The sequence below is a fragment of the Nyctereutes procyonoides genome, unplaced genomic scaffold (genome assembly GCF_905146905.1).
Source record: "Nyctereutes procyonoides isolate TBG_1078 unplaced genomic scaffold, NYPRO_anot_genome, whole genome shotgun sequence".
Classification (NCBI taxonomy): domain Eukaryota; kingdom Metazoa; phylum Chordata; class Mammalia; order Carnivora; family Canidae; genus Nyctereutes; species Nyctereutes procyonoides.
This window is the reverse complement of record NW_026575120.1, coordinates 28,469,892-28,487,732: the sequence shown is the minus strand read 5'-3', so window position 1 is coordinate 28,487,732 and position 17,841 is coordinate 28,469,892. Positions and strand designations below refer to the sequence as shown.

Here is a 17,841-nt window from a genome sequence, read left to right as displayed (position 1 = left end):
TTAACTGCAGAGGTGACAGTCATCCTCTGACTGCACCACGTGTAGAGAGTTCCACAGTGAGGGTGGAAAGCTGCATTCCAGCATAGATTGGTGGAAATGGCACCTGACTAAACTTTTTTTTTTTTTTTTTAAGTTAGAGTTGAAAGCAGAGGAGCATTCCATGCTGAGTCACGGGGTAGGACGTGAGGAGTTTGAATGGACGGTGATTTAGGGGACTCCTGAGCAGAGGGACAGAAGCTCTCGATAGGTAGCAGCATGGCAGTGCTAAGTGTCTTCGGAACGAAGATTAGAGCAGGTGAAGAATGATCCCGAGAGCCATCCTGAGGAGTCTGTTCCAGATGATCAGTAGGGTACCAACCGTATCTCCGGAAAGCAGCACTCAGCACTTGCATCTCGCAGTGGAAGACACTGAAGCCTCGACATTTGGACGGGGAGCTCTGCCGAGCAGTTGTTGAAGAGGCGGCTGCAAAGCAGCGCAGGACCTCCCCTCCTCCACTCTGGCAGTGCGCCCCTGGGTGGGTCATTAATTGGTGGGAGCCTCCTTGGCAGGGCTGTGGCGAGCATTAAGCGCGATAATGGGTGCCGAGTGTGGCCTCGAGGTACGAAAAGTCACTAACTTACACTGGGACGATTTGGTCGGGCGGACCCCGCGGCTACTCCACGCCGGGAACCCGATACCCAGGGTGGAGGGGGGCAGCAGGAGCGAGGACCCGGGGGGCGAGCAGCTGCAAGAGCAGCCGGGACACCCGCACTCCTCGCCTGCCGACCCACACTGCGCGCCCCTTCCTCTGATTGGACGGGAGCAGCCCGGGGGGCGGGCGGACGGAAGGGAAGGCAGAGATTGGCTAAGCGTGGGAAGAAGGCGGAGCCTTGTCGGGGAGGGAGGCGGAGCTTGGCTCCCAGGGCTAGCCCGTCCCCTCGCTGGGATTCCGCCCGGGGCTGGCGGCTCTGAGGCCTTCCAGATAGACGTCCCAGCAACCGGTGACGCCGCCCGCAGGAGGCCGACGACTGGTCAGCCGGGGACGCGGGACTGGAGCGTGACTCCCTATCCCGAGGCGCCTCCCAGCTGCCCCACTCGGCGGCCGCGCGCTCCGCCTGCCCCTTCCTCCGACGCCCCAGTCCCGCGATCCGGGAGGCGGGGGCGGCGAACCGGCTGAGTGGGGGCTGCGCGGTGTACAAGGAGCCAGTCGGCGACCGGTGAGGGGACCAAGGGGCTGGGGGGGCAGGGTTGGCGCGGGGCGGAGACCCCCACCTGTCGTCGTCTCCCCTCGCTACCGGCGGCTGGCGTCTGCCGCTGTCGGGAGCGCGGCCCCGGCAACGAGTGACGGCGGCTGTGCGGCACGCGCGATTGGTCTGCTGCGGCCGCGGCCGCCGGGCCTTGCCGGCCTCTCCCGGTGACCTTCGGGGCCGGCGGCCCCGCGACGCGGACCTGGCCAGGCCGAGGCGGATCCGGAGGGCAGTGTCAGCACCTGGCTCCGTCGGCGCCCCCGCTCCTCGCTACGTTTTTGCTGCCCTGTCCAGACCCCAGGGTAGGCCGGCGCCAGGGCCGAGGAGCTGCGGCAGGACCCCGGGCTGCAAGTTTCGCCCAAGGAGAACCTGCCTAGCAACTCGTGACGAAAGTAGACTGAGGCGCCCGGGATTGGCTGCGCCGCGACCTACCCAGGTGCGGCGTTCCTCCTTCGGTGAACCGCTTTGTGCAGTTGCGGGTTAAGTCCCCACCGACTAGCCTGAAACTGAGTAATCAGCTTCCACGCTGGCTCCGACAGCTCCCGGAGTGTGGCCTGCGGCTACGGAATGCCCACGCTCTCCAACCGTGCGGAGAAGGGTTCCTTGGGGGTCGGGGAAGGACTTCAAAACTCTTGCAGAACGTTTAGAATCCTTGGGGGGGGGTGGAGGGGGTAGGAGTCAGAACCCCCTATTCAGGGTCCCTCCTCAGAGGAACTGTCTTGAGCAGGGCAAAACCTAAAAACTGCTATTTTAACCTTCTTTTCTTTTCCTTCCTTCCTTCCTTTCTTCTTTCTTTCTTTCTTTTCTTTTCTTTTCTTTTCTTTTCTTTTCTTTTCTTTTCTTTTCTTTCTTTCAGATTTTATTTGACACAGACAGCGCTGGGGCGATAGCGCACAAGCAGGGGAGGTGCAGCCTCCCCGCTGAACAGGGAGCCGGATGCGGGGCTCCATCCCAGGACCCTGGGATCATGACCTGAGCAGAAAGCAGAGGCTTAACGACTGAGGCGCCCAGGCGCTCCTAAACCTTATTTCCATATGAAACGTTAGGATAGCTTCCTTTTTTTTATTTTTTTATTTTTTTTTTATTTTTATTTTTTTTAGGATAGCTTCCTTTACTGAGTTTTCCCAGGCACCTGAAGTCCCCTGTCCAAGGTCACACAGCTAGTAAGGAGGAACTGCCTCTGTGGTTCTTTCGTGGATGTTGGCAGTTCCATTTCAGTAAACCAAAGCAGACTACTTGCGGTATGTGCAGTATCAGATAGGGCTAGGGAGGATACGATGACTGGAGAGAGGCCTCCTCCTCCTGTAACCTAACTTTTGAAAGAATTATTTCCAAATTAACGTATTTTTTAAAAGCACTGAGTGCCATCCATGTGCCCAACTTCTTGCTAGGCCCAGAAAAGGTGTAAAACGCCTTCCCACATCCCAGTCCTGCGATGCTTTGCCCTCTGTGGGTTGCAGTTTTGGGCAAGTGTCAAAGGAACCTAGGGAATAGACTATCCTACTATATATGTTCTATCCCTGCCGACATCCCTATCTTCTTCACACTTTCCAGTGCACAGGAAAAGCTCTGTGAAGGCAAAACTTCCAGAAGAGTGTATTTGGATCATGATCAGGCTTGGGCACTTGGGATGGGAAGCAGCACTTCCGAAAACTTGTCAGACTGAATCTGAAGCTGAAAGGGGCAACTTCTTTTGAAGTACTGGACCTTGTTTCTGTTATGGAAGAAAAGAAAGCAAGGAGTAGCCATTCTGGTACTCTAGATTCCATCCTCCCTACCTAGAAAAGGGGCTGAAACCTTCCTAGAATGTATGAGAATCACTTTCTTGTTACTTTCATTGATTATTCAGAATAAAGGCAAAGTAAGGGGATGGGGCTGTGGGTTATGGAGTTGCTCAGCAGAGCTTCTGTGAGGAGGGGTGACTGTAGCAGAGCCCTAGATAAAGAGAGAAAGGGGCTTTACAAGTGGAACTAGACATGGAACAGTCCCAAAGTAGGCAGTTAATTTTACTAATACATTTCATTTAACCCAATATATCCAAAATATTATCATTTCAACATACAACATTAAACAATATTCACGAGGTAGTTTGCATTCTTTATTAATACTAAATCTTTGGAATCAGGAATGTATGTAATCCTTACAGCACATCTCAATTTGGACCAGCCACATTTCAAGCGCTCAGTCACATATGGCTCATGGCTTCTGTAGTGGACAGTACAGCTGGGACAGCCCTCAGCCCCACTCCTGTACCAGTTTTACCCAGCTCTGGCTTCAAGAAGGAGGATCGCTTGTCTCTTCATCCTGCCCCAGAAATATTGGCCCAGCAGAACAGATAATCAGAGAAGAAAATCTTTGTACTAACCGAAGGATACAACTCAGAAGGAAAAGAACTAAGATGTTCTCATAGTAGATTGTTAGTTAATGTACTAAATCCGGATGAATTATCATACATCTCTAATCTGTAATATGTTAGATATGGCATGAAATACCTGCAACATCTATTAAGAAATAAACAAAAAAAATAAAGTGATATATAAAATTCAGAAGTTTATTTTTAATCAATTGTGAATGTTAATTTTTTCATTAGCTTATCTTAGTACCTGTTTATTAATTACACATATAATATTTGCAAATATTTGTAAGTATTAAATGCTTGAAAAGTACTAAAATATTTTATTTTTTCTAAAATATTTTAAAGTATTGAACTATTAGGACTTTTTGCCAACTCACTCATAATTACCTTCTTCCCTCTTTCCAAGCCCTGGTACTTATTCTTGTTTCCTTCTGCACTTACTTTTTTACTTAAAATGAATATATAACAACTTGAAGACTCTCAGTTGGGAAAGTGTCTAGGATAGTCTAGAATTTTTTTGTACCATAATATATATATATATATATATATATATATATATATATATATATATATATTTCTTTTTTCTTTCAGATTTCCTCCCATTCACAGACCCTTTTGCTTCCAGGGCAAACTACATCATGGAGTGAGGTACACAAGAGAGACCTAAGGGCTGTACTCTGGCACTCAGTTACCAAATCTGCCCCTAGATCAGGGTCTGTCTTCCCTAACATTTGTAATGGGGGGAAATTGTATCTTTGTGTAAATGCCATTTTTGTAGGCATGTTTCTGTTTGTGTATTTGTCTTACCTTCCTTGGGCATGTGCCCTGGGAGACAGAGGGTGGGTTCCCAGAAACTTGGCCTGAGAGGTCTCCATGGTCCCTGAAGACCCCCAAGTGATGTGGAGCCCTCACTAGTATGCACATTGCTCTCTTTAGCATTTGGATCAAACACTTGAGTCCTGAGGGAAGGTTTTATTCACATGAGGGCAACCACTCTTTTGAACTGACAGCCTAGAATCGACAGCCCAAGTGTCTGGGCCGAAAGTTCCCTCTGGAAGGATGGGCTCCCTTTAAAGACTGCTTTTGGGTCTGCAGAGGGACTCGTTGCCCTGCTTGTAGCTTTTGCTTAATCGTATCTGTGAATAAGGTGTCTAGGATTTAAAACACTGCAGACCAAAAAAAAAAAAAAAATAGAGAGAGAGAGAGTGGGAGAGGAGGAGTGTGACAGATGAAACAATAACAAAATGTAGGTAGATGCTTAGGTGAGGGGGTGATTCATGATATTCTTTAGTTTTTTATATTTGAAAATGTCCTTTAAGGCAATACCCTTTTCCCTCCAGGAAATACTCCCCTCTTCTATCTCTCCCTGCCTCTGTCCCCTTTGCTCAATGTAAATTCATGTTGTCCCTCTTACTTCATCCCTGCAGTGTACAGAATATCCTGTTACAAAGGAATGAGAAGAGAACATCCTGTAGTGGCCACTCCTGCCCATCGTGGAGGGAGCAGAAACTGCAGAGCTGAGGTTTGTGGCTTTCAAGGCTTTTTTCAATGGATCCCATTTATGGGGTGTTTTAAGCAGAGCTGAGTATTTAGGGTGTTTCTATCTGGCAATAAGAAAATGCTCACCATTTTGTTTGCTTCCTCTCCCTGACCTGTTGAGTGACACAGCCTATATATATATATTATAGAAGCTATACCTAATCTTCACTGAATTTAGCTGGGACCAACCTATGGGCCTCTGAGGAGAACAGTCAGTGATGGGGCCTGCGGGAGGTTCTGTACAGAAAGGCTGAGCCTGCCCCCAGACAGCTACCTGGACCAACCTGTCAGAAAGATATAGGGATAACATCAGAGATAAACAGGGCAGCAGATCAGAGTCCGTCTCCATAATGGAGCTTCTCTGCTAGTCTGGATTCTCCGATTGCTGGAGCTAGGGCAGTGAAAAAAGACTGGAGAATGTTTACAAACAACTGGGATGACCTGAGAATTAGGAAGGAATGCTCCTTTCTTCTCCCCATGTTTCCTGAAGATGGGAAAAGCACTCCTAGTATAATGCCATTAACTTTCAATATTGTTCTTTGTGGATGATTCATGTTCCTTTCTACCTCTTTTCTGAGTCCTGAGTTGCTTTCTCAAGGCAAAGCCAGGGAACTTTGACGTGGGGTGCTTATTTATCAGGTGCTGTCCAAAGCAAAGGTGCAGTACTTTGGGGTTTCTCAGATAACCATCCCTTACCCGGGCCCCAGTCCTCTCTGAGACTTTTGCCCAGACTGCTGCTTCTGCACAGGTACCCCCCTTGTCCTTCCAGCCCAGCCCTGGCTGGGTTCACACTGGGGACTTAGGAAACCAGAGTCACAGAGGAAGGTGTTGCTGCCATGTAGGCCCAGGGGCCTTCTCATTGCCCCTCCCCCGTTGGTGTTTCCTAGTGCATCTCCAGGCCGAGACCTCCGATCTACTGACACAAAACAGGCTGGCTATTCCTCATCCCCTCCCTCCCTCTCTGAATCCCTCCTGCCCTTCCTTGCATGAGGGCCCCCCTCCCCATATTCTAGGAGTCCTATGGCTTTGTCTCCTCTCGGAGAATGCAATCCGGGAGACGGCCTGGCCGAGGAAGTTACAAGAGACAGGGACCCTGGGCTTGCCTCTCCATTCCCCAAGGTGTAGCTGTTGCAGCTGTTACTGTGGCTGACAGCGACTTTCTCCCTGTAGGGCTCTGAGTGAAGGGTGAAGCTGGCTGCAGCCCACCCGAGAAAAAGCTGCAGAGCCTGCCCACAGGAGAAGGAACCTGGTGTCTGCCAGCCAGCTTCCCAGGCCTCCCGTTCCTCCCTCTGCCACCCCCTTTGCAGGCTTTCAGAAAACCGAGTAACACGCAGTCGGAGGAGGTGGACCCCGGAGTGGGAGAGGCACCTTTCCCGGCCAGCCTGGCCCCGGCCTGCATCCCGAGGGCGCCCCGGCCGAGCCCTCGCCATGCTCGCCATGCTCGCGGGATCAGGGGCGGCGGCGGCGGCGGCAGGAAGGCCCTACGGGTGCAGTGAGTGCGGCAAGAGTTTCCGCTACAGCTCGGTGTTGCTGCGCCACGAGCGCGCCCACGGCGGCGACGGCGGCTACCGCTGCCTCGACTGCGGCGAGCGCTGTGCCTCGGCGGCCGACCTGCGCGTCCACGGGCGCGCCCACGCGGGCCAGACACTCTACATCTGCGGCGAGTGCGGCCAGAGCTTCCGCCACAGCGGCCGCCTCGACCTGCACCAGGGCGCGCACCGGCGGCGCAGCTCCCGCGCTTGCCGCGCCTGCGGCCGCCGCTTCCCACACCACCCGGCTCTGCTGCTGCACCGGCGCCGCCGGCACCCCCCCGAGCGGCCGCGCCGCTGTCCCCTGTGCGCCCGCGCCTTCCGGCAGAGCGCGCTGCGCTCCCACCAGGCGCGGGCGCACCCGTGGGCCCTGCCCGCCGTGCCCGGCCCCCCGCCCCTCCGCGGCGCGCAGGGCCCACGGGCCTTCGGCAGCCACACGGGGCCACGGAGCCACGCCCGCGAGTCCGCAGGGCCGCCGCCCGCGCCGGCCACGCACCAGTGCGGTGTGTGCGGGAAGAGCTTCGGCAAGAGCTCCATACTGGCGCGGCACCTGCACACGCACTCGGGGGAGAGGCCCTTCGCGTGCCCCGAGTGCGGAAAGGGCTTCCAGGAGAGCGCCACGCTGGTGCGCCACCAGCGGACGCACACGGGGGAGAAGCCGTTCGCGTGCGGGGACTGCGGCCGCCGCTTCAGCGAAAGCTCCACCCTGGTGCGCCACCAGCGCAGCCACCGGGGAGAGCGGCCGCACGCGTGCCCCACGTGCGGCAAGGGCTTCGGGCAGCGCTCCGACCTCGCGGTGCACCAGCGCATCCACACGGGCGAGAGGCCCTTCCCGTGCGCCGAGTGCGGCCGCCGCTTCAGCGACCGCTCCGACCTCACCAAGCACGGGCGCACGCACACGGGCGAGAGGCCCTACCGCTGTGAGCTGTGCGGCAGACGCTTCACATGCGTGTCCAACCTCAACGTGCACCGGCGCAACCACGCCGGCCGCAAGCCCCACGAGTGCCCCGAGTGCGGCAAGGCCTTCAGCGTGGGCTCCAAGCTGGCACTGCACCGCAAGACCCACCTGGGCGAGCGGCCGGCCGAGTGCGCCGAGTGTGGCAAGTGTTTCAGCCACAGCCGTTCGCTGTCCCAGCACCAGCGGGCCCACGCCCGGGCTCGAGCCGCCGGCGCTGCCACCCAAGCCACCGCAGCAGCCGCAGTCCTCTTCGCCAGGCAGGCAGAGCAGGAAAAGCCTGGCCTCTGGTGTCCTAGTTGAGGGACACCTGCTGAGAAGCGTCTTGGGAGGCGGCTGGGCAGGGACTGAAGCGCTGGCACAGCGACAGTGGGGCACCCGGCAGGCGGAGGTCCGCGCGAGGTCACCGTGGCTGCCCGCGGCCTTCCCACGCCCCCGCTGGTAACCCTGCCACAGTCCCCCCCGCTCTTTGCCTTGCCAGCTCCCCCCCTCCGCCCCCCAGTTGTGGTTGCAGGGAGCCTCGGAAGAGAGCCAGGGCCCGTAGAAGCCGGCTGCCGCCACTGTGCCCTCAGATGTTTCTTTCCTCTCTTCCCACCTGTGCTGGATCTTCTCTTGTCCCAGCCCCTTTTTCCAGCCTGGGCCTCCTCTCGCTCTTCTTCCTGGGGACTTTTGTCGTCCCACCTCTTCAGGTAGTGACCACAGATGTGGCTACAGCGACAGCCCACCCACCTTGTGGTCATCTTGCCTCTTGGTTCTACTTGACAGTCTCTCTGCCACTTTCTCCCTGGGCTCTGAGGGATGGGATTTGTAGGCAGATGATGGGATCGCTCATTTCAGTGAAAGATCTCATGCCAGAAGTATGCGGCCTGTGGGAGAAAGCCTACCTACCATGACAGTGGACAGGAGCCCTCAGCAAAGCACCCACCTGCCCCATGGGTCAGACATGATCACGGTGTCCAGATCAGAGTGCCTCTCCGGGCAATATTCTGCAGCTAGGGACATTAACTTTGGGAACTGAACTGAGCAGAGTATTGCCAAGTGGAGCTTCAGAGTGGGATTTCCAAATCAAACTTGGAGCCATGGGGAACTGAGCTACATGGAGCCAACAGTGCAGAAAATCTGAATTGGCCAGCGATTTTTTTTTTTTTTTTTTTTGCTTATGGCTGGAGAAATAAAGATTGTTTGGGTTCCAGATGCCAAGATCCTCCTTTATCAAAGCTGAGGCCGCTGTCTTGGCAGACTTAGGAGTGATCCTAAGGTATTCAAGGTAGCTCAGTGATCTTGCACGTACAGCCCCCTTGATTTTGCGTGCAAAGTCAAGATTCCTCAGGCATACACATTTGGTTCTCCCGGATAACGCAGTGTACGAATATGGCTTAGGCTCACATACCTCCATTCCTGCTCACATACCTTCATTCCTCTCTAGTGTCCCAGCCTGCCCTGCTTGAGTGCAAGAATGGGTATGTATGATGATACCCCACAGAAAAGAACTGCAAAATGCCAAAGCAAACTGGGAAAGACAGCTGGCTCCTTGAGGTAGGGGCCTGCAGAGAGGAACAGGGCCCAACCAATGGTGCACTTAGGCGTATTCTAGCAGCCTGCTTCTAAAGGAATCAGGATTCCTGCGTTGCAGGTGCCAAAATACTCTGCCCACACGTGTCCATGTAAAATAAGGGTTTATTCTGTCCTTTAGGAAGACTAACGTAGCCTGGCTGGTTTCTCTGCCCCCACCCTGCACTCCCTGGCACTTCTCTCCAGTCCCTGGGGTCTGGCTCCTCAGAGCCCAGGGATGCTGACTGCTGAGGGAGTACAGTCAGAGTCTGAGGAACCCGAAGGCCTGGACTCGTCACCAGACCTCGGGGTCACAGAGGCAGAGATGCTGGGACAGGGCTCCAGTGGGCCAGGTGACTCTTGTAGGGCTGGTAACAAGGCTGGATGGCTTTTGCTACAGTGAGCTGCAACGCTGTCCGGCTTCTCGAATCGCTTGCCGCAGAACTCACAGGGGAAGCGCAGAGTGGCGGCGGTCTCTGCATGCTTGCGCCGGTGCCAGTTCAGGGAGGCCTTCTGGCGGCAGGTGAACCCGCAGATCTCACACCTGAGCCAGGGACAGTGGAGGAAAGAACAGGGCTTCAGCCCATCTTGACTTCCCCAAGGGTTCTTCCTGCCTTTAGCTTCCCAGTGTCTTGCTGGCACCCCTGGCAGCCCTACCTTCCCACCCAAACTCCCCCACACTCACTGCAGGGGTTTCTCTCCAGTGTGGATGCGCCGGTGGATGACGAGGTTGCTGCTGGTGCGGAAAGACCGGGCACAGAACTCACAGATGTAGTCCCGGGTGTCTGCGGGTTCACAGGGGTCACCCCAGCATCCATCCCCAAGCCACGGCCCTTCCTCAACCCAGCCCACCTGCCAACCCTTACAGGACGACTGCCCCCAAGCAACCTGCTTATCCTCCCAGCCAGACAGCGCCCTGTGGCTGTCAGCTGCCATCCTGCTCCTTTTTCCCTACCAGCACTAAGCACCTGCCCTTTGCGCTTCTCCAGCAGCTCTCACAGGCCTGTGGTTTTTCTCCCCAGGTCTCAGGGCAGGCTCCACAGGAATATCCCTGCTTCTTGTGGCATCCTTTAGACCTCTGCCTCACCACCACTTGGATCCCCCACTGTCACACCACACGTGTCCACCTGCAGCCTTCTTCCCCGTTTCTCCAGCACACTCCACAAATCTCTGGCTCCAGGCCCTCTCCTCCCCCGTTACTTGTGCTACTGCTTTGTTTTCTACACGTCCAGCACTCCACATTTCTGTTCCTGGCTCCCATCCTTCTCAGCCACCGCTCCCAGGTCACGTCCCATCACTGGACTTCCTGTGACTTCCTGCTGCCAGTCCAGCAGCCCACCACCCACCCCTGTGCCCCTCCACCCTCCTCACCCAGATCCCTTTCCAGGGTGTCTTTGTAGCCTGCCTTCACTCACACTATGAAATCACTGACCACTCTCTCCCTGGACAATTGGACCTGTTTGGTTAAAATCCCACTCAGGATTAACACAACTCTTGGCCCGCTCTAGGAATGCACAGGTGTGCTAAGGGGAGCAGAAACATAGCCCACCATCTGTTTGCCCAGCCCCCAGCCTCTCCTTTTCATCCCCAACAATATGCCTCTGCACTTTCTTGGTCGGTTCCCTCTCCCACTCTTAGAGGAGTCTTCTCTGTGCTAGCTCATTCAGCAGTGATCTCATTTTTCAAGTCAGCAAGAAGAGAGAAGCCAAGAGAGAATAACCATATCTTCCCCCAACCTGATCCATCAGTCAACCTCTGTGCCATATATGTGAACGCTCCTTGCTCTGCTGCACAACTCTGCTTCTCCCTGACCAGAGGTTCCCCATGCCACCTAGACATCAGTAAGCCTTTTCTCGGGGGGGGGGGGGTCATTCCCATCTTTGTACCCCCAAGCTCACAGCCTTCCAGCTAAGCTCCCATTTCTCTACCTGTCGTCACAACACCCCAGAGAGTGGCCCATCCTCTGTATCTCTACTTCTTTAGCTCATTCCATTCTGGCTGTCCTCCCTTGTCGCCCGCCACCTTGTCGTCTAGTCCAAGGTGGCTTTCCCACCGCCCCATCCAGTGGCCTGTCCTCATTGTACTCAGTCCTGTAGCACCGGCACTACCCCCCACCCCAGGAGCCGCAGAATGCTTCTCTACCTACACTCATGCCACGTGGGTACATTCCACCCGCAGCTCCAAATACCACTGCATGCTTGTGAAGAACAGTTTTTTCTTCCTCAACATCTCTGAACTCCAGATTCACATCTTCTGTAACGTGAATAAATAAAATGTCACCTTCCCAAAGCCTGCCTTTCCCTCACCTTCAGGAAATCACATCACCTCTGCCCAGTTGCCGAGGCTGGAATCCTTCAAGTCAGCCCAGACGCCCTCCTGCCCACCCACCTGTGGCCACTCTGTCCTCACAGCAGCCTCCAGCCACTTCTCACCAACTCAACTGTACCAGCACGTCAAGGCTATCACAGCACATTCCTACAGTCCCATTTGTCCACATGGCAGTCACTCTGCTCCTTGTAAAGGCAGTTCTGTCCCTGAGCTGCCCAGCTCATCCGGCCAGAAGTCAAGCCATGCTGATGGTAGTCGAAGAGGCCCCAACCACCTATCTGATCTCTTTTCCTTCCTCTCCAACTTCCTGGCCTCCTCTCCATTCTTGGAACATGCCAGGCAGATGCCAGGTGAAGGCCTTCCCAGTGCTGCCCACAGACATGGACAAGCCTCCATTCCTCCCTTCACTTCAGTCTTTGCTCAAAGCACCTTCCCTTTCTACAAGAGAGACTCCTCCCTCACGTTCTCCTCTCCTTCTGAGCTTTCAGATCTCTTTGTTCCCCTGTTATCACTAGAGTGGGCATCCTAAGGATTGCCCTCTTCGTTCACTTTTGTATCCCAGCACCTAGAACAGTCTCAAGCAGGCAGGTGCTCAACACACAGAGAACGAGTGTGAGAGTCATTCCACAGAGGGGTATGATGGGACCTGCAGATAGGAGGTGATGGGTCCCACAGGGGAGATGAAGGGACCCTCAGGGGAAGTGATGGGCCCCACAGGGGAGGTGATGGGCTCCTCAGGGGGGGTGATGGACCCCTCAGGAGGAGATGACGTGCCCCACAGGGGAGATGAAGGGACCCTTGGGAGAGGTGAAGGGCCCCTCGGGGGGAGGTAATGGGACCCAAAGGGGAGGTGAAGGGATGCACAGGGGAGGTGACAGGACCCACAGGAGGGAAATGAGGAGGCATTTCCACCACTCACCACTATGCAGTTTAACATGTTCCTTTAGGTGTTTCTTAAAGTTGAAGGACTTCCCACAGGCTGGCTCTGGGCAGGAAAAGGACTTTTGATGGATGTGCTGGTACTTCTTGTGGTGCTGGGAAAGGAAACAGGTGGTCTCAGGGAGACCGCCAGACCTGGTCCAGCAGGCAGGCTTCTCTGTCCCCCCTCTACCAACAGTTCTAGCACCACCAGCTCACATCATCCTGGCCAGTCCTCCTCTGAATGCCAGCACCCATCCCATCCTGACACCAAACTGTGCCCTCATCCTCTTCTGTCCTGGACTTGCATTATCTCACATTTTTGCCACAACCTTCCTTAGCAATGCCCAGCCCTTGAACCAAGTGCCATTCTGGTGATTGTCTTGGTTCCCTAACCATGGAGCTGCTGTCTGCTGGGATGAGAACACAATTTGGGGAAGGTATGGCTATCCTCTTTAACATCAATGTACAGGGATGCCTGGGTGGCTCAATGGTTGAGTGTCTGCCTTCGGCTCAGGTCGTGATTCTGGGGTTCTGGGATCAAGTTCCACATGGAGCACCCCGCAGGGCACCTGCTTCCTCTCCTGTGTCTCTGCCTCTCTCTCTGTGTCTCTCATGAATAAATTACCTTAAATAATAGTAGTAGTAGTAATAATAATAATAATAATAATAGTAACAACAACATCAATGAACAGCAGTACTGCCCAGATTGCCTACTTTATCAATAGCTCATTGTTGGCATGTCTTCTATGATGTTTTCCTAAATCTGCTTTGGAAACACACACATGGGCATGCTTTCAACCTGGAACACTTGTAGAGGTAGTCTGTACTTAACTCCATGAGTATGTCTGGGAAATAATTCCCTGTCCAACCTAACTTTACATCCTGGCTCAGTAAACTGCATGGGCTTTCCCCTTTTCTATAGTCCCAGTTTCCTATAGTTAAACCACTGCTCGAGGCTGCTGCAGTCTTCTTTATTAACAGGCTCCAATGTGTTTGACTAGCCTTGCTAAACTTCTCATCCCAGAGCTTTCCTGCCACTGGGCACGTGCCCATTCCCTCTCCCAAATCCCATCTATCCTCGTGTCACCATCCCTCTGGTCTGGGCTCTCCCTCAACTGTAGTACATGGTTGGGGAGGGCTCTGGATAGGGTGGGGGCTGTAGGCCCCCCCTCTATGTGCCTCAAATCTCGCTGGCAGTTAGGCTGCACCTACCAACCCCCAACACTAGAACCACCCACCCCAGTCAGCAGCGCCAAGCAGCTGAGTGTGGACTCAGGAGCCCCAGCACTACCACACACTGACTGAGGAGCCTGGGCCATTACTTAGCCTTTGTGTGCCATTCTGCAGAAGGAACAGGATCAGTACCTACCTACTCCCTAGGGATCAAAAGACTTGACCCACAGCAAGTGCTTAGAACAGTTGCTAGCATTTCAAGAGCCTGAGGAATGCCATGGTTATCTGCCTTCTCCTTGATGCCTGGAGGACCCATGCAACCAGCAGTGGTGGGCAGCAGCTATGTGCTTGAGGCTTGGTTTTCTGCTTTTACCTACCAGTTTCTGGTTGAGGGATTATTAACTGTAGGTGGTCCACCCTAACACTTTTCCTATCTCCAAATCTACCCACACTCCAAGCTTCTTTGCTTCAGCTTCTCCTTCACCTCAGCATCTCCTTAAGCCGTCCTCATACACCTCTGAGATCACAAAGGGCCCAATGTGTGTCCCTCATGTCCTCACATTCAGGTACTGCCGGTTGGAGAAGATCCTTCCACAGCCAGGAAAGTCACAAGGCAGCAGCTCTCTTTTGGCAGCTTTCCTGGGGAAGGACGATGGGAGAGCTTAAGGATTCCCACAGGCTCTCCTCAGCCCCCTCCTCTCAGTCCCGTCCCCAAAGACTCCCTCCCCCCCACTCCCCAGTCCTACCTAATTCTCTTGGGGCCAATCTGTGCCGTGTCCTCCTCCCAGGCCAAGGTCAGAGCAGACTGGGCCTGACTCTCAGGGCTACGAGCAGCAAAGAGGGAGCAAAGGGCCTCGAGGGAGGGCCACGTCCCAGGATGCCCCTGCCCTCTGTCTCAGCCATCAGGTTACCTGGCCAAGGGCTCAGTCTGCTGGGCTGCTTGAGGGGTCCCTCTGATTTCTGGCTGTACCCCAACTTCCATAGGCAGAAGAGCTCCAGAACCCAATGATGATGTTGATGAGGACAGTACAGCAAGAGGATTGAGGGGAGCTTCTGGGGGTGGGGGTGTCTCTCCCTCCTTAAGTGCATGGGTGACAGGGGAAGGTAGTAGTCTGGGGGCATCTGGATCACTGCTGAAAAGAGAAGAGAAGAGCATTATCTCCCTGGGCTCTCAGCTAGCCTTCAACCCAACCCCCACCCCTAAACTGCAAAGATCCCCAACTTGGAACCACCCTACCCTACCCTAAGATCTCTATTCACATCTGCTTTCAGCTTTCATTCTCCTCTAGAGCCAAACTCCAACCCTGATTTTCCTGATTCAAAGCCTCCAGTTCTTTCCACCTTCCCCACCAACAAGCCTTTCCCTGAAGTCTGCAAAGCTTTGGGGTCCCTGGCCAGCTACTCCCTCCCTCCTGCTCACTTCAACATCCTCCCACAACCCCAACTTGCTCATCTGGGGAGGAGCTGTAGGTCCATGGGCTGGCATCACTGAGCATTTCCTCTTCATCCTCATCTTCCTCCTCCCCCTCTTCTCCTGGGGTTGGGAAGGTCTCCAGTACGGGTCCTACTTCCCTGCTGGACCAAGGAAGGCAAGCCTCAGGCTCCCACTCCCTCGCCTGCACTGTTCACCCAAGTCTCTCCTTTCCCTTCCCCCCAAACCTCACCTGGGCAACCTGGCCTCCTGAGTCCTCTCATTGTGCTCAGATGCCAAACCTGTTGGTACAGGTAGGGTCAAAGGGGAAGGATCTCTGGGCTGGAGGGATGAGGACAGGTGTACTTTTAAGGTCTCCTGGGATGGAGGAGGGTACAGCAGGAAGGGGTGCTTTACTCAGGAGATGATACAATCACATGGTTCAAAAGGTAAAAGTATAAAAAGGTACGCTTGGAAGTCTCCTTACCAATACTACCCCTCTTCACCTAGTTCTTCCCACAGAGAACCAGGTTTCCCTCATGCCCTTCCAGACATATTTGATACATTCGTAAGTACATATATTCTTCCTCCCCTGGTTTTTCCACCAATGGTAACACAACATACGTCTCATTCTGTATTTTGCTTTTTATACCTAAAAATATATTTGAGGATATATTTCCTTGTTTTTCCATTAAGAAAGGATGATTTTTAACAAAGGGAGTTCTAAGCTACAGAGACGGGAACCCTTTTCCCTCCGTTTTCTTCACAGCCCTTCCTGCCCCTGCCTACCTGCAGGCTCCTGCCCACTCCTGGCCTCTGGGCACCAGCTTCTCCTGGCAGTATTTGGACAGGAAGGTGGCTTAGGCTCCTCTGGAGACGTGAGGCCTGAAGACGGGCCCCAGGAGAAGGTGTGGCCTGCAGAGCACTCCCACACAAGCCCCCCATCTTGGCCCCCGGGGCCCCGGAGCCCAGGCACCAGGCTGCATTCCCGGCTGTGGGCATGCGACAGGAGCACCAGATACTGCAGACCCTTGGGGGGCAAAGGCTCAGGACCTGAGGTGGTGAAGGCAACAGTCAGGGCGAGCTGGCAAGCCTCCTACTCTCACGCTGGGACCACACCCTCCCTGGGCAAAGCCGTTCCCTACCTCAGTTTATCATCCTTCAGAGGCCAGAACCCCCCAAGGTCCCTAGACATTTTGCTCTCTTCCACAGCCTGCTCCCATCAAACTACCTTGGGCTCCCCAACTCCCCACCTTTCCCCAACCCGCTCAGGGTCCCCTCTGATCCAGTCCCCTCCGGAGGGGGTTCCCTGTTGCCCCTCCGCCCTCCCTGGCTCCTGGCCCCGGACCTCTAGCTACTCCCTACCCACCTGCACAGAGCACACAGCGTGAAGAAGTGTACCTGCCAGGGGGAGGGGGAAGAGAGGCGGTTTAGGGAGGGATCCGGGCCAGCTGGCCTCAGCTCTCTGCACTCCCACACTTTGAAGGGACCAGACCCTAGGGCCCCTATTCGCTGGAAACCAACAGCGGGGGGACAGGACCCAGAGAGGCCCCAAGTCACACAGGCTGTTCTGCTGAAATGAGAAATCTGCGGGCGGTGACGAGCTGGCGGCCGGCACCCACCACGTAGGGGACTGGGCGTCGCACCCCGGGCGCCCTCCCCCGCAGCCCCGGCCCGGCCCGGCCCGGCCCGGCTCCTAACCGGTCCAACAGGAACTTAGCGAGCTGCGAGTGCAGGGAGAAGCCCAGCCGCTCCTTGAGGAGGCACCACTGCTCCATGTGGCCGCCCAGGCGAATGCGGCACTTGCTGCGGCGCGCGTCCAGCTGCCGCCGCCTCTCCTGCCGCCTGCGCGATGCGTCCACCGGGGAGGAAGCCATGGGCACCAGGACCTACGGGTGGAGGAGACACGCGCACGGGCGGCCTGACCCGGGGCGCCCTCAGGGCCCCCGGCGGTCGAGATCGGCCAGCCCAGGTCCTCCCCGCAGCCGCCGCCGGGGCCGCACCGCCCGGCTAACGTTACTGGGCGCGTAGAGCAGCGCTGTGCGGGGGAGGAGGGGAGCCAGCGGCCCGGCCCCGCGCCCTGGGGAGGCGCCAGGCTCCGGCCAAGTTTCAACGGGGGCCGGGCGACGGGGAGGTGACAGTTTCACCTTGAAGACGGCACAGGCCCCTCCAGCCCGGACTGCTGGGGGGGCGGGGGGGGTGTCTGGGGGGCGCTCTTCATGGCGGAGTGAATGTGGCCGGGGCCGGGGGCGCTCCCACCCCGCGTCGGGCCGCCCCACTTAACGCCCACTAAGCGCAGGCCGGGCCCCCGGAGTGCCCGCCGCGGTCCTCCCCCGCCGGGTCTTACCTGCGCGCCCCCACCCGCCCTCGGCCCGACTGCGCCTGCGCCTCCCCCTCCTCCGCGCAGGCGCGGAGACTGGCGGGAGGTTGAGGGCCCACCTCGCGCGCTCCGCCGCCGTTTCTCCTTTAAGAGGAAGCCGCCCCCTAGGCGTCTGCGGCTCCAACGCGGAACTGGGGCCGGGGCGGCTGGGAGGGAGACTGGGAGGGGACTGGCGGCGCCTGCGCAATGGCCGGCGAGCGCACCGCCTGCCGGGAGCTGTAGTTCCCGTAGGAATCGCCCGAGCGCCACGGAGCTTCGTTGTGCTGCAGGCCTGGCGTCCGCCGGGGGTGCCTCCGCCTGGTGCGCCTCCGCCTGGTGCGGAAACGTAGCGAGCCTGTCCCTGCCCTGTGCGCTTCACCTGCAGTGTCTCCCTCTCCGTTGCCACCTACATGCGAACACCTGCAGCATCAGCCGCCCTATCCACCTAGACCCCTGTCTAGGCCTCAAAGGCACATCTGGCCATGGCCCACT

General features: G+C 56.0%; 2 protein-coding genes across 10 annotated transcripts; one reads left to right on the top strand and one right to left on the bottom strand.

Annotated features, from left to right (window-relative positions):
- The first annotated feature begins 934 nt into the window (after positions 1-934).
- On the top strand, positions 935-8,055 carry ZNF672 (zinc finger protein 672). 9 transcript variants are annotated; one of them, XM_055335282.1, is made up of 5 exons: positions 1,230-1,663; positions 2,084-2,468; positions 2,782-2,980; positions 4,175-4,231; positions 5,011-8,055. In XM_055335282.1, exon 5 carries the CDS (start codon positions 6,551-6,553, stop codon positions 7,907-7,909), a length of 1,359 nt encoding a protein of 452 aa, XP_055191257.1. In that variant the 5' UTR covers positions 1,230-1,663; positions 2,084-2,468; positions 2,782-2,980; positions 4,175-4,231; positions 5,011-6,550; the 3' UTR covers positions 7,910-8,055. The 9 variants fall into 9 exon arrangements, with proteins under 9 accessions (XP_055191259.1, XP_055191255.1, XP_055191258.1 ...); XM_055335279.1 differs by having other exon boundaries at positions 2,084-2,980; positions 5,011-5,105; positions 6,430-8,055; XM_055335278.1 differs by having other exon boundaries at positions 2,084-2,980; positions 5,011-5,105; positions 6,293-8,055.
- Positions 8,056-8,808: 753 nt separating this feature from the next.
- On the bottom strand, positions 8,809-17,234 carry ZNF692 (zinc finger protein 692). The gene is given in 13 exon segments (XM_055335287.1): positions 8,809-9,433; positions 9,435-9,701; positions 9,843-9,942; positions 12,405-12,519; positions 14,140-14,218; positions 14,326-14,403; positions 14,491-14,712; positions 15,029-15,154; positions 15,244-15,292; positions 15,780-16,043; positions 16,360-16,391; positions 16,692-16,879; positions 17,138-17,234. Coding segments are annotated over 12 exon segments (1,722 nt in total). The 5' UTR covers positions 16,868-16,879; positions 17,138-17,234; the 3' UTR covers positions 8,809-9,219.
- Positions 17,235-17,841: the final 607 nt, after the last annotated feature.